The 14555-nt window shown below is 58.6% G+C and overlaps 1 protein-coding gene and 1 long non-coding RNA gene across 7 annotated transcripts in view; one reads left to right on the top strand and one right to left on the bottom strand.

Annotated features, from left to right (window-relative positions):
* LOC308564619 overlaps positions 1-10550 on the top strand; it is a 38421-nt gene extending 27871 nt beyond the window's left edge. The window contains exons 3-9 of one of the 6 annotated variants that reach the window (XR_013999973.1): positions 643-840; positions 1552-1717; positions 4849-4966; positions 6826-6949; positions 9035-9158; positions 9288-9524; positions 10194-10526. This is a non-coding gene — a long non-coding RNA (uncharacterized lncRNA). Of the gene's footprint in view, positions 1-642; positions 841-1551; positions 1718-4848; positions 5215-6825; positions 6950-9034; positions 9159-9280; positions 9525-10193 lie in introns of all 6 variants that reach the window. The other 5 variants (XR_013999974.1, XR_013999975.1, XR_013999972.1 and 2 more) reach the window with 5 other exon arrangements.
* Positions 950-12641, bottom strand: OVOL1 (ovo like transcriptional repressor 1). The gene is made up of 4 exons (XM_081153028.1): positions 12227-12641; positions 4975-5192; positions 3166-3355; positions 950-2902 (listed from the first exon to the last, which is right to left on the bottom strand). The coding sequence occupies exons 1-4, from the start codon at positions 12324-12326 to the stop codon at positions 2607-2609; spliced, it is 804 nt and encodes a 267-aa protein (XP_081009154.1). The 5' UTR covers positions 12327-12641; the 3' UTR covers positions 950-2606.
* Between the last annotated feature and the right edge of the window lie 1914 nt (positions 12642-14555).

Below are 14555 nucleotides of genomic sequence, written 5' to 3'. Positions count from 1 at the left end.
AGAGACACAGGGAGGGTCCACGGTCCTTTCCAATCCTGGGCTTCTCACAGGCAGCCTTCGAGGTTAGATCAGTTTCCTTTCTCCTCACAGCACCAGAACAGACCCTTCTCACGCCTCCTGGAGCATCCCGCCAAGGCCCAGGCCTGGCAGCCTCCCTACCCCCCCGCCCTCGTCCATCTGGCAGAGCGTGAGGAAGAAATACTGAGCTGGAACTGGGGGGCCAGGGTCCCCAGGACAGTAGGCCTCCATGAGCGATCCTGGGTAGGTGATGGGAAAGACCCAGTCATCCCCATATCTCCTTCTATGTTGAATTTCCTCGAGGTGCCCCGAGGTCTCCTGGTCTCTACATCGCAGTGCGTGCAGTGCTTCCAAGCATAGACCCTGAGCCCGTCTGGTGTGTGTCCAGCTCCACTGCTAGTCGGGAGACTTTGGACCAGCCACCTAGCTTCCCCTGCCGGGTAGTGATAACCCCTACCTCAGAGGGTGGCTGGGAGAGCGAGTGAGCTAATGTGCAGAAAACACCTGTGTACCTGGCACAGAGCAAATGTGGCCCTCCCTACAGGGAGGTGTCTGACCCGAAGTGACATGAACTTTGTGCCCTGTTATTTGGGAGTGCAGCTCTTCCTCCTGTGGTCCTGGCAGGTTGCTGGGAGGAGAAGCCAGACTGGACCCAAGTGACTGCACCCGCCCAGTGGAGAGCCGTGTGTCAGGATGGGAGCATCAGGCAGGCGAAGAGAGCCCCAGGGGAGGCCCCGCCACGGCCCGGGATCTACAGGATTGACTGCGGAGACCGCAGCCTGGCCACTGAATTTGTCTAAGCCCACTGGTCGCGGTAAAAGGGTAAAGCTTTGAATAGAATGTGTCAATTGTTTTGATTAATTTTTGTGCAAGTGGGAAAAGAGGCCTATAAGACAAAAAAGTAGAAACAAAAAAGTGTTTCTTTGATTTTAATAGTTGGGGAGAAAGTTATAAAATAAAATCGACAACACAGAGCCTGTGACTCCCTCAGAATGGCAACGAACACAGGGATACAGAAATGTAAACAAACAGAGCTTCCAGATAGTGTTATTTTGTCCTATAGAACTTCCAGAATACAGCAGCTCCCACACACTCTAAAGAAAACAAGAGTCTTCATTTGGAGGGACCCAGCGAGGCTCCTTGCCTCAGCCAGGGGCTGGGCCGCCCAACGCTGCTCTTCCTGAGCACGCTCTGGTTGGGGTTCGGCTTAACGGGAGGCCCAGCCAGCGGTGTCCTGGGGACCTCGTTCAAGTGCCTTCTCAGTCTTCCGCAGGCTGGCCCCAGCCCCGGCCCAGCTCTCCCCTTGCCCCACACCCCTTCCCTGTTATCAGCAGGAAACCTGCCAAGCTAAGGGAGTCCCTAAGAGGTGGCGGCTCTCTCCTCAGGGGCTCAAGACCCAGCTGTACTATTTGAAAAACAGTCAGAAAAAAAAGCTACAAATATAACTTATTAACCATCTAATACTGTCCTCCCTCTACAGGTTTCTGATATGTCTGGTTATTATTCTGTCCCAATTTTTTGCTGCTGTCCTAGGGTTTTTGACTCAACCAGGAAAAGAGCAGATCTTGCAGCCTGGCCCTGGACTCTTCTCAGTGCTTCAGGCCACAGGCTCTGGGCCTCTCAAAGATTCACCCCACCAGGCGTGCCCCTAAAGCCCCAGCGTGACAAGCCTCACCTCCACAACGTGAGCTGTTGCAAGGTCTGGTATCAGGAGATAAGAAGGCCCTCGGTCACCCCAGGCTTGCCTAGAAAGGATGTGGGAGGGACGCAGAGCCTCGGGAGGGAAGAGCAGATGTGATGTGCTGTCCTGGTAGCAGAGGCTGAACAGAAAGGGCAGTGCATCCTCCAGGCAGGCGCGAGGAAGCACTCAGGTTAAATATCTCAGGCAGCAGGAAGCACGGGTGGGTCGGGGCAGCCACCCCAGAGCCATGGCACAGAGGATGCGTGAAATGTCCAGGATAAATAGAACTGCATGGGGAGGGACATAAGCTCTAGCTCGGTCCTCTCTTAAAAATAGTCGCCATCAGCACCAAAAATATATTAATATCTATACATTTGTCATCTTTTAAAAAAAAAGGAAATAAAACCTCCTTGGTACCTTGTCATTGATTTTAAAAAATGAGGTGATATGCAGGCATACACATCAACTGTTGTGCACACTCACCCACCCCGTCGGAGGGCAGAGCCCCCGGCAGCCCTGAGCATTAGCAGCTCTGCTGCCTCCATTGTTCCCAGCATGCTTTTTGCCAGTGCTCCTGACTCTGCCATCCACGGGGGACCAGCAGCCCCCGCCCCTGCGCTCCAGGGGCAGAGAGGCGGCCACAGGGTCATCCTCACACACCTCCTCTGGGAAGGAAGTCCTGTCTCTGCAGCGGGTTGCTTCCAATCGAAGGCAGTCCTGGCTGCCCCTGCCCCAGACCTGCACGCGTCTGCCCATAATGCGGGCTTGGATTGGCCCCCGCCCATAATACAGAAACGCAAACATGGGCAGAGGGCAGTGCGGGCCCGAGTGGGCACAGGGGTCTGGGGCTCCGGTCCCGATCAGTGTTCCAGCAAGAGGCTGCAGGAGGGGGCGCGGGCCGGGCAGCTCAGAGGTGGTGGTTGTTCTGCAGCAGGGAGGTGACGGTGTTCTGCAGGGCCACGGCCACCTTCTTGGAGGTCTTGCGCAGCAGTGGGCTGTCGGGGTGGTGCTCCTTCAGGTGCAGGACGTGGCCCTCCTGGCTCTCGGACGTGCAGCCACACTCCTCGCACACGTACAGCTTGGCGCGCCGCTCCTTGTACGCGTACTTCTGCTGCACGCCATGGATCTTCTTGAGATGAGACTCCAGAGAGCAGCGCTGCGTGAAGGCCTTGTCACACAGGCTGCATTTGTAGGGCCTCACGCCTGCGAGGAGGACAGGGCTGGGTGTCAGGGACCTGACGGCAGCTTCCCAGACACAGAAAGGCCAGGCCACCTGACTCTGGGGAAGAGGAAGGGGTGAAGCCTGTCCGTTTCCAACTCCCTGAGTGACCTAACTGATGAGCTGAGGACGACTGCTGCCCTGAGTGACGTGACGCCCCTCCCAGCCCCCCGCCCCCAGGCAGCAGGCCTCGCCTCGGCGTCCCACGCGGCCTCAGGCAGGCGCCCAGCCACAGGGCTCCTCTCACCAGTGTGGGTGCGGACGTGTCTCTTGAGGTCGAAGGTGTCATTGAAACCCTTCCCACAGTAGGTGCAGAGGTGCCTCTTGACGTCGTTGTGGCACTTCATGTGGCGGTTCAGCATGCGCTGGTAGGTGAAGGCCTTCTGGCAGATGTGGCAGGTGAAGAGGTCTCCACTGGGACTGTCCCCAAGGGTCACCTGTGGGCAAGGACAGACTATGTGACAGATACCCAGGAGTTGAGACTGCAGGTTAGCAGACTGGCAGGACACAAATGCCAGTCCCCAGACCCCCTGAGGAAAGCGCTGCCCACCCCAGAGGCCACACCTCTGTGCTATCGGTTCACAGAGGTCAGCGGTAACTGGCTGGAAGGAACCTTTGGGTCAACTGTCAGCCTTCTGTGGGCGTCCCAAGTGCCCTGTAAAGGTTGCCACCCAGCCCCTTCTTTTCTGGAGATAGCAGCCAACTCCCAGATAAACAGCCCAATTCATCCTCAGCAACTCTACCTGCTAGAAAGGTCTCCCCTTCATTGAGCCCAAATCTTTCCTTGTTTCTGCTCTTGTTCTCATTCTCTGCCTTAGAATGGGGAAAATGTCCACGACATTGTCTTCCGAGCAGCCTCTCCAGGCTGAAGCCACCACTGTGAGCCTGGGGTCCCCTCCAGGCCAGCCCACCCCCTGGTTTTACTTGAGCCAGGCCTGACATGATATGGTTTGAATCCCTTGCTACCCTGATGACTCTCTTGCTTATAAATATTTTTCGTGGTTCTGTGGTTTTCTTAAATTATGAAAACTCTCAAATATATTCTGAAGTGGTCTCAGTGCTCTGAGGTTGCTTGTACTTTGTGGGTGGTCGTCACTGGCAACTCCTGAGCTCCCCAGGCACCTCCTCCTCCTGCACCGCTCTGGCACCGGGTAAATGCCCCGTTGCTAGCTAGTCAAGACCAGGACTCAGTCCAGCACACCCGCCCTCCTGTGCCCTCTGCTCTCTCTGCACGTGCTCCCTACCCACAGGGCCCAAGGCAGGGAGGACAGGTGTGCGGGGGACCAGGGGCACTGACTGTGCCGGCTCTCTGGCCAGCCCAGCACACGTCTTGGTGGTTCCCCTTTCATTACAACACACACTTGGCCTCTGCAGGAAACAGAGGAAGGAACAGTATTCCACTGCCAGTTTTCTCCAGTCTCTTGGCACATAGGATAGCGCTTCTAGAACCCTTCCACTAGATCAGCGCTGGCAGGTGCCTCCCAGTCCTGGAGCCTTTAGGAAGGCAGGCCCAACCAGGGACAGCCCTGCTGGTGGCATGCTCCTCGAAAGCAGGGGCATTTCCGTTGCCTGGTGCACAACTTACTGCTTCCACTGCTGAGCACAGCGAGACGCCCACCAGGCCTGCCCTAGGTGCAAGGCTCTGAGTGCTGCCAGAAGTGGCACACTTGGGCACATGCCTCAGCGGACAGTCAACCACCGAGCAGGCTCCAGATCTCACTTGCCCAGACGGGGGGCCTAGGAGAAGGTGCTGAGCGAGCCTCATGTCTCCCTGATTTTCCTAGGACTTTAGTGTAAAGAGGTGGCTCCCCCTAAGGCCAGAAATGAAACTAAACCCCCAGAATGGACTCCAGAGTTAAATGTCTTTTGCACCCCACTGCTTCCCAATGCATGACATTCTCACTTTAGACCCACTTTTCTTCTTTTCCAGCCCTGTCTATGCCCCAGTGAGGTTCACCTCTGCAGAAACCTGGACCCAGATCCCAGGCCAGTCTCTACTTAGGTCTCATTGGTGCCACATTGGGCTGTTCCTCGGAGGCAGTGTGAGGGTCAGTACCTTCATCTTGGTGCGCAAGAAGCCATGGTCTCTGCTCTGGGGGTCTGCCAAATGGCCCATGTCTTCAGAGGGCAGCTGGGCCACCACACAAGGTCCAGAGGCCACACTGTAGCTGGAGTCCCGAAGGCTCATGTCCAAAGCCAGGGGGCAAGAAGGGGGTTCAGCCACTGATGGCTCCGGCTCCAGGCAGGGCTGTGGTGGACAGAAGCCCAGGCTCACTGCAGAGAGAAGAACGGCCAGGTGAGGGGCTTGGTGGGGAAAAGAGGATTCAGTGGGATTTCAGGAAGGTTCCCTGGCAATGAGCTGGTTGGAACCTGGAGCCTCCAGCCCGCCCCTTGCAGGCATGTGGCAGAGCAGGGCTACCCCAGCCCACTACACACTGCACCTCCCTCCTGCCCCATTAAGGTAATTACAGGTGACGCCAGCCAAGCGCCTCGACCCACAGGCCTGCCCGCTGAGTAATCTGTGTCTTAGCGGAACTGGGAGGGCCAAACCTGCCTTGCCAATTATCCCTCCAGAGTTGTCTGCCTGCCCCACCTGGGCCAGTCCCTCTGGATTCCAGGCCTCATCCATGCTCCCGCAGGGACAAAGGGCACCACTGGAGGCCCTGCGCCGAAGGACTCATCCCTGCGCGAGAAGGGTACCTGGTGGCCCGGGCCACTCGGGGCCTCTCCTCCAGGCGGATTTAGCTGCTGGCCTTGGGGGACTGGGCGCTCCTAGCCCCTTCCTCCTCCAGACTGGCCAGTCCCTGCTGTCGCAGCCCATTGGGCTCCAGGCTCCCCACTCCCGCTGGCCCCGCTTGGCAGGCAAACAGGCAGGTGGGGTGGGGCAGGGAGGAGGTCAGCAGGCAGCAGGTGGATGCTGCGTAACAGTCTCCTGGGCCGCCTGCCCAGCTGTTACGCAACCCTCCCCCACAGCAGGGACCGCTCGCTGGGGCACAGTGAGGGCTGGGCCCCCGCCCTCCTCGGCACCGATACCTGGCAGCCTCGACGTGACCGCTCCCCACGGCAGACACCTCACACTAAACGGGGCCAGGGAGGCTTGGCCAAGGAGGAAGAGCCCGGAGTGTGGCCCGGAGGGAACAAGCCTCAGAGCTGACGGGGGCAAACCACCTAATGTTTCAGCTTAGTCAAGAATCTTCTTCCAAAAAGGCAAAGCTCTGTATTTAAAGCCCATAAGCCAGGAACATTTTCCGAGCCTCAGAAGGAAAATCAAAAGGGGCCAAGAATGAAAGGAAGAGTGAGCTTCAGGGAGAGGGCTGAGTTGGGGTGTCAGACCCACGGCAAGGCCCTCTGTGCCCTGTGGCCCACAGCTGGTGAGACACAGTGGACCAGGCCCCGGGGCGGGAGGGCAGCCGCCCGCACCTCCTCTGCCAGGACAGTGCGAAGAGGCCCGGGGGACAGATGGACATGGGGGAAGGCAGAAGAACGCACTAATGGAGGGCGAATATGATAGCACCGAAGTTTCGGGAGAGGCCCCAGCTCTCGCCCCCTCAAAACACAACAAAGGTCTGACAGGGGAAGAATGCGCCGGCCCGCCGCCCAAAACCCGTTCTGCTGGCACTGGCGTCCGTCTGTCCGGGGGACTTTAATAAGCCACCTCATTCTGCGAGTTGATTCACCAGCGCCTGGCCCTGACCTGGCCTCTGAGATGGCGTGGCGCCTCCCCAAGCCCTGGCAGGCCGGACAGCAGGCCGGAGCTCTTGGGGTCCCTGTCTTGCTGCAGTGGCAGTTGTCTGTGTGCGTGGAATGGGGGGAGCACGGGCGTGCCCGGGTGTTGGCAGCTTAGCAGCTATTGGAGAACTTGGCCAAGAACTCAAAGCTGAATGACAATTTCCATTTCTCAATCCAGGTAGAGACAAACAGGAACCTCTACCCTCTCCTGTCTTTCGGTATGAGAGCGTGATGAGGCTCCCGAGTGGGAGCCAGCCAGGCCACACCTGCGCGTGGAGCGGCAGAGGGAGGAGGGACAGCAGGTGAGGGTTAACTGGCCGTGACTCCTGGTTGCCCTGCTCCAGCAGGTGAGGGGTTTATGGTTACGGTTCTAAGGATCCAGGTCAGTTTGGGCGGAGACCCTGTGCCTGCCTCTCCCGTTCCAGAAACCTTGAAATGATGGTGCTAAGGAACTGGGGACAGTGGGAGCCTCCCTGGCCTGGCCCTTGTGCCTCCTCTACCCCCAGTGAGGGGCAGCCTCCTGGCTGCCAGGGTGGGGATGTTTGCCTCATGCCAACCACCCCACCAAACCTGTCTTCCCACCACCCCCACAAGCGTGTCCCTGATGCTGCCGCACGCACAGGGAGTGCTGATCGGTGTGCCGCTCCTGTCACTGGGTGTCACTGAGTGGCAGGAGACAGGAAGCAGAACTGGTTGGGCCCTGCTTGTGCACCTCTGTCCCCTAATTAGATGTTTCCGGCAAGGCGGTGGCCACTGTGGCTATTCATTGCCCGCCCACAGCTGTGGAGTGTGGCAAGGCCAAACCAGCCTGGCCCTCTCCTCACTCCCGCAGGGGGTTTGCGGGTTCCCCTTCTGTTGGCCCAACTTGTCTCCACCTGCATGACATTGAGGGCACAGGCCTAGAACAGCCTCCCACCCAAGGGCCTTCCCCTCCCTCACCTTTAGCAACTCCTGTCTCTCTTGCATTAAAAACTACTAGGTCGCGGGTTTGATCCCCAGTTGGGGAACATGTGAAAGGCAACCAATGGATGTTCTCTCTCACGTTAATGTTTCTCTTTCTTTTTCTCTCTCTCGGTACCCCATGCCCTCTCTCTAAAATCAATAAGCAGCCCGGCCGGGCGTGGCTCAGTGGTTGAGCATCAAACTGAACCAGATCATGATTCAATTCCCGGTCAGCACATGCCAGGGTTGCGGGCTCGATCCCCAGTGAGGGTGTGCAGGAGGCAGCCAATCAATGACTCTCTCATCATTGATGTTTCTCTCTCTCTCTCCCTCTCCCTTCCTCTCTCTGAAATCAATAAAAATTAAAAAAATAATAAAATCAACAGGCATATCCTCAAGTGGGGATAAAAAAATTTGTTTTTAAAGCTACAGGGCCAATTATTGGACAGAGTGCCAGGTCCTGCTCTAAGGCCTCAGGCCAGGGGCTCACTCGGCTCTGAATGGGGTGGGGGGAGCCCGGTGTGTCAATACAGCCCAGGTTGATGTTAGGCAGCATGACACCCTTATCAGCAAGGGCAGGGGGTCCTGTGCCCGTCTCCTCCAGCCCCAACCTCCAGGTCAGCTAGCAATGCCTGAAAGGAAGCCGGTGCCAGCCAACTGGCAGAGGCCAAAGCCCTGGAAACAATGGGTCTGTCTCTTGGCCTGGTGTTTCCATTCTGTGGACGCCAAGTCTTTCTCTCAGGCAGTATCTTTTCCCTGTTCCCCAACCACTTTTCATACCGTGTCCATAGTGAAGTTGAAACTGTGCACTCAGCCTCACACTAGCCTCGTAGCGCTTCCCACCCTCCAGTCCAGCGCAGGGCTGGGCATCCTGTGGGACTCCACACCAGACTTGTTGGAAGTGATCAGCATTAAAAAGAACCCCGATATCAACAAAGCCCACACTTTGCTCCTGGGAGGGCCTGCCTCCACCAGCTCTCTTTCTGGGACAAATGGTCTGGCAGGATTCTGCCCTGGGTCACCCAAGCTAGGGACAAACAGCTTGGCAGCTTGGGTGACGGCACCCCATGGGACACGTAGGTGTCCCATCTAACCCACTGACCAGGCCCAAGTTGCTTTTCTGTCCCCAGCCAGTCTGGCTGTCCACTCTCCTAGCCTTGCTCCCTGGAGAGCATGGCCAACATGTCCTTCACGGCCAACACTTCCCAGGAATTACAAGAATAATCCTCACCAGCCCTGGCTGGGTGGCTCAGTTGGTTGAGTGTCGTCCCGATACGCCAAGGTTTCGGGTTCAGTCCCAGGTCAGGGCACATACAAGAAACAACCAATGAATGCATAAATAAGTGGAATAACAAATTGATGTGGTTTTTTCTCTCTCTCTCCCTCCTTCTCTCTCTCTAAAATCAATACATTAAAAAAATCATCATCATCATCACCACCACCAGAAGCCTGATCTCTCCCCACCCCCACACATGCATTCTGGGACCCAAAGCTGACTTTCTCAGCCTTTCTAAGGTTCCCACACTGCCCAGTCAGGGCCAGGCTGAAGAAACACCAGTCTCCTACAAGGTAACCTGGCTGCCTCCCTGGGGTGGGCATGTGCTGCTGAACTGGCAGAGCAGACAGAGGCTCGAGGCAGAGGAGGGGGCTGGGGGCCTGGAAGAGGCCCTGGGATGCTCATGTTATTCCAGCTTCCAGGCTCCGTCTACTTTCAAGAGCCTTTCTGGCCTTGTGAGATTGCACTCAGCGGGCTTGGAGGAGCTGCTTGAAGCTTCCCCTTCAGTCTATGAAACGGAATTCAGCCGCCGAGTACCAGTTTCTTGGTTCATCCCCAAGAAACCAGCATTACTCCCAGCACTCCACAGTCAATACTGACATAACAAAGGAGAAACGCCAGGGCAGACCATGGGGAGAGAGGAGCGACGGCACTAGCAGGTACCATCTTAACCTTAACTGCAAACCCTTTCACTGCTCACGCAGCGGGGCCATCTCCTACCCCCTGTGGCCCTCCAGCCACTCCTGGGCTTTTCCCTCCTTTGGGAGAAAAGTGAAGCCCAGGGGAAAGGTTCTGCCCTGGGGGGGTGATGGTCGGGGACCTCTTGAACTGTGCCTCAGGGAAAGAGGCTGGAGTGGTCAGACGGGGCCCTGGAGTTCAAGCAGCCAGGCTGGGGCCTGGGCCTTCAGTCAGTAAAAACAACTTCCAGGTGCTCTCTGAGGGGGCTTTAAGGGTCTCGGAGGCCCTGGCGGGAAGGCCGGACCTCAAACACTCTGCTCCTCACGCTTGCAGCGCCTCTCCCAGGGAAGTGGATGGGGGTCAGTGCTCAGCTGGTCACAACGTGCCCAGTCTGTGGGGTGGGGTGAAGGAAACGTGCCCAGCTGGCTCCTGGGGTCACAGTCGACTGGTGATAGATGGCCCAGCCAGGGGACAGGGCCCCCCCACCCCCTGCCCCGTACACTCTCTCCAGCCACCTGAGGCACCCGAGCGTGGCCCGGGAACATTCCATTTCTCATTTCCAAAAACTGTGGGAAAACTCTCCTGTGGGCCACACGGCTTTTGAGGCAAAATTAAGTTCTTTAACTTCTACCCTTTACCTGACCCCACAGGATCCTCCCTCGCCAGAGCAATGAGGACAGATTCTCACGAGCACCCTCCCGTTAGACCCTCACCCAGCGTCCTGGGACCATCCTGCAGCATGAGGAGCCCGCAGGTCTCCTTCGCCTGGATAGCAGCAGCAGGTGACACACACACCCAGAAGCCCTCCTCTGCACCCGGTGGGACAACCCCTGGGATGCAGGTCTCCTCACCTACTCCCCCTCCAGCCACCAGAACTGTGGTGGGGAAAATCACCAGGCGAAAGGAAGTCAACGATTTCAACGAACGGAATTTGTTTGTCCTTTGTAAAAGTCAACACATGATCTGTTCCTGATTGGGATGTGAAATAAAACTAAAAATAACAGCACACCGAGTCTCCCGCAAGGCTCTCCGCTCACCTTTACCACAGTCCAAGTTCAGTTTATCTGATCCCCAGGAGCAGCTAAGCAGCAAGTCAAACACAGGTGAGGGAGGAGGCAGGAGGGAGGAAGCGGTTCTCGGCCGTCACCAGCCCTTCTGGACCTGGAGCAGCAGCCAGCTTGCCAGGGAACTTGGGCAAGCGACACTATAAACAAGCCTGGGCCCATGCTCCAGTCCACCTCAAGAGAGGAGGCAGCTCCCTTTCCTTTTTGTCCTGGTTTCCCCACCGGAGTCATCAGAGACTTGTGGCGCAGTCCCTTGTTTTAAGGAGGCCATGGAAAAGGGGTCTCAGGCCCCAGACAGGCTGAGCTATGCAACACCCGGCCAGCGCCTCCGGCCTCTGGGTCCTGGCCGATCAGGCCACAGAGATCTCACCGTTACACCAATTCCAAAAATGTACTCAGGAGAGAAACTGAGGCAAGAGCCCTCACAGGGCCCCCACCGCCCTCATTTCTCCACTTTCCTGCAAGGCCTGGGGCGGTGCCAGGGAGCCAGAGGATCAAGGGTCAAAGTCGGTTGGTTAACTACAACCTCTCCCCCCTTGGAGGCGCTGGACCCGGCGCTCGGCACAGCCCCGCTCCACCCCCGGGGCCTGGGGAGGGGGCGTTCCGAAGGAAGCCGGCTTTTTCCAGACGCGAGGTTCTGGTGGGGGTGGGGGTGGGGGTGGGGGTGAGGTGGGGGTGGGGGTGGGGGTGGGGGTGGGGTGGGGGTGCGCTCTCAGGGCCAGCAGAGGAGATGCCGCCGGAGGAAGGAACAACTCAGGTTACTCATTCAAAGTGGACTCCGACGCCGCGGTCAAGGCGTCTTCCAAAAATAAACTGGGTGCATCAGCTTCCCCGCGGCCTGGTCCCCTCGCCGTGGGGTGGCCGCCTTAACACCACTTTCAGCTCAGTTGTGTTCTCTGCAAGGTTGGAGGAGGCGCGTTTCTAGCAGAGGTTGAGACTTGATCCCACCTTTGTCTCCAGGAAAGTGGGGCGCAGCCCAGCGCCTTCCCCACGGCCTCCGAGCACCGGGCAGCCTCAGCCTCAGCCTCACCCTCACCCTCACCCTCACCGCGGCATCCCTCTGGCCACCAGTGTTGCTGGGGAGAGGGCGAGATCAATGAAGGCGGCTTACACTCTGGGGCCGATCTTACACTTTGCACAAATCTCAGCCGAAACTCCCTGCCCCCCAAGGTGGCATCGCTCCAGTGCCCTCTTCCCGCTTCATAAAAGTCCCGACTTTCTGGATTTACGACTCCAGAGTGGAGGGTCGCCTGAGCGGTGACACACCCCGCTGCCTCCCCCGCGCCGCGGCTCGGGCGGGTGGAGGGAGGGAGGCACCGCTCGTACCCGAGCGCCTCCGACGTGCGCGCTCGCGGCCGGGCCGAGGGGCCTGGGAACCGCGGTCGCCCCCACCCGGCGGCCCCCGCCCCCGCCCCCGCCCCCGCGCGGCATCTCCTTCCGCCGCTCCAGCGCTCCCCTCCCCCCCCGCCGCGGGCTAACGGGGCTTCGGCCGCTTAAACATTAAGTCGAGCGCCCCAACTACGCCGGCCGCCGGGCTCGCGCCGCTGCGCCCCGCGCGACCGCCGCCTCGACGGGGCCCCAGGCCGGGGGGACGCGGGGCCCGCGGGCCGACGCCTCACCTGGCACGTAGATCTCGCCGCGCTCCTCGTCCGGGAGCTCACTCCAGTTTCTCTTGCACGTGGAGACGCACGGCTTCTTCACTAGGAACGCGCGGGGCATTTTCGAACCCTGCTCGCGCGGCACCGTCCGCTTCCGTAACCAGAGCCGGCGCCGTCCCACCTTTGCCGGGTCGGGAAGGAGGCAGGTCGGGGAAGGAGTCGCCAAAGCGCCCTCGCGTCCCGCCGAGAGACCGTGCCCGGGACGCCGCGCGCCGCTTCCAGCCCCTCGGAACGGGGTCCCCTGCAGCCAGGTGCAGCGGCCGAGGGGAAGCGGCAGGTAAGCGTCTCCGGCCTCGACTGGCGTCCCCCGCGGCCGCTCGGGAAGTCCTAAAGTGCGAGCCGGACGGACGGGTTCACGCTTTATTGGCTCGCGGCGGTGTGTGTTGGTGGCTGGGGCGGGGAGCGGGGGTGATCTGAGCTAATTAGCTTGGAGTGGCCCGGGGAGCGACAGCGCATGCGTTGGGAAATAACGGTGACAACCCACCTATTTGTTACCTGTCGAACCGGTTTTCATTCCGCTGCTGGTGAGGTGGCCTCGAGGCCTGGGCGGGGTGGCCGGGCGGGGGCGGGCGCAGGGCACCCAGCGCGGGGCCGCCCAACCTGCCCGGCTGCAGCCCGCCCGCCGAGACCTCCCCGCCGGGGCGCCGCGTTCGCCAACGGGAGTTTCGGAGGGAGCAGGGCAGGGGAGGAGGCAACGTTATTTGCACCGGCGCTCGCACGCTCTGCGGGTGATGAAATGAAACTTGCCCAACTGGGTCCGGCGCGCCCTGGGCGCCTGGGGAGGCGCGAAACCGTCGGGCGGGACCGGGCGGCCCGGCCCACACTTGTTGAACCCGGCCTGGGCCCAGGTAGATCAGGATCCCAAAGGCCCGGCTGAGCAATTCGCGGTTCAGCCCCGAGGTATTTGCTGGGAGCGGGCTCCGTGCGGGAGGGCGCGCGGGGCCGCTGGAGCGCGCGGGCCGGTGGCCGGATGGACGGCTTGGTTACAACTCGGGGCCGCAATAGAAAGCGGAGAGTGCTGAACACATTGAGCACAGTCTGGGGAAAGTGTGGAAGGCTTTGTGGAGGAAGGGGCCGTTTAAACCGCTCTGAGCCCACCAAGAATCCGAAAGACGCCATGACCTTAGTCACTGGGGCTTACACATGCGCAAAACCCCTCATCTTTGTCCCAAATGGACGGATTTCAGATGCTGCAAGGCCGGGGAGCCGCGGATTCCTTACGAAGTCAAGCCCAGCCTGGCCCCAGCCAGGACAGGAGGCCCATGTCGACTTTCCCCCATAGCCCACCCTTGGCTGAGTTTCTGCCCGAGACCTTCCCCAACCATTCCTCTGCTCTGCCCAGTCCTCAGAACCCGTGGAGTGCTGGTGGCCTTCATGAGGCTTGTCACTGTGACAGTTTGGCCTCAGCTGAGCTTCTCCTACCATCTGACATGGTCAGGGCAGGGATGGGATCCGTTCGTTTTTTCAGCGCTCTCCCTGCCCCATACAAAATAAACACCTCAGAGTCCCTTCCACACACACACCTTGCTCACACATTAAGTGCTTGCTGGAACGAATTAGGAGGAAGTGAGTCTGAAAAATAAATGCACGCAGTTCAAAAGTCACAAGTGATGGACTTTCAGACATCTAATTGAAGAGGATAGTTTTGAAAGGGGCAGCCTCCAGGGGCCCCTTATATCCCCCCACAGGACTTCTGTGGAGTTTGGTGGGGAGACTGGGGGGGGAGCAAACAAACCTCCTCTTCACTCCTTCCTTGAATCTCTAAGTTTAGCCGAGGGGCTTTCCTTTCCATCCTGTTTCTTTGTCTGCCACCTGAGAATGCTATCACCTACCTCCTAGGGTTCCTGTGAGGGAGATGTGGGCTCTGCAAGGGGGGTAATATTCACCTCACCCTTACCTTTCCTTTCCCAGGGCTCTGCCTTCAGGCAGCCCATGCCTGCCTGTCAACCTTCCACTCTTACCCCAGGCTGTTTCATTCAGCTGACATTAAGTGAGCACCTACTATGTGCTTAGCTTTTGAATAAATCCTGGAGAAACAACACTGACTAACACAGTCTGTCTAGGAGTGAGGTGAATTTAGTGCATTCACTCAATAAATATTTATTGAGCACTTTGGTTGTGCGAGACCCTGAAGGGCTGGTACACAGTAAGTGCTTAGTGAGTACTGTGTTGCAGTCTTCAGGGATGACCCTGGAAACAAGAGGCAGTTTTTTCATGGGTCAGGCCTGGGAAGCAAATCAAATGTCTCTACTTGTGGAAAGAAAGTTACACAGTGTATGGAATGAGGCCA

This window comes from Miniopterus schreibersii, assembly GCF_964146895.1.
Source record: "Miniopterus schreibersii genome assembly, chromosome: 12".
Lineage (NCBI taxonomy): Eukaryota > Metazoa > Chordata > Mammalia > Chiroptera > Miniopteridae > Miniopterus > Miniopterus schreibersii.
The sequence above is the reverse complement of the archived record's forward strand: the minus strand, read 5'-3'. Positions and strand labels throughout refer to the sequence as shown.

Coding starts and splice junctions, on each gene's coding strand:
- OVOL1 (XM_081153028.1), bottom strand. CDS start 12,326: ATGCCCCGCGCGTTCCTAGTGAAGAAGCCGTGCGTCTCCACGTGCAAG. Junction 5,193..12,226: donor CGGCGAGATCTACGTGCCAG/GTGAGGCGTCGG, acceptor TTCTCTCTGCAG/TGAGCCTGGGCTTCTGTCCA. Junction 3,356..4,974: donor TCTTGCGCACCAAGATGAAG/GTACTGACCCTC, acceptor CCTTGCCCACAG/GTGACCCTTGGGGACAGTCC.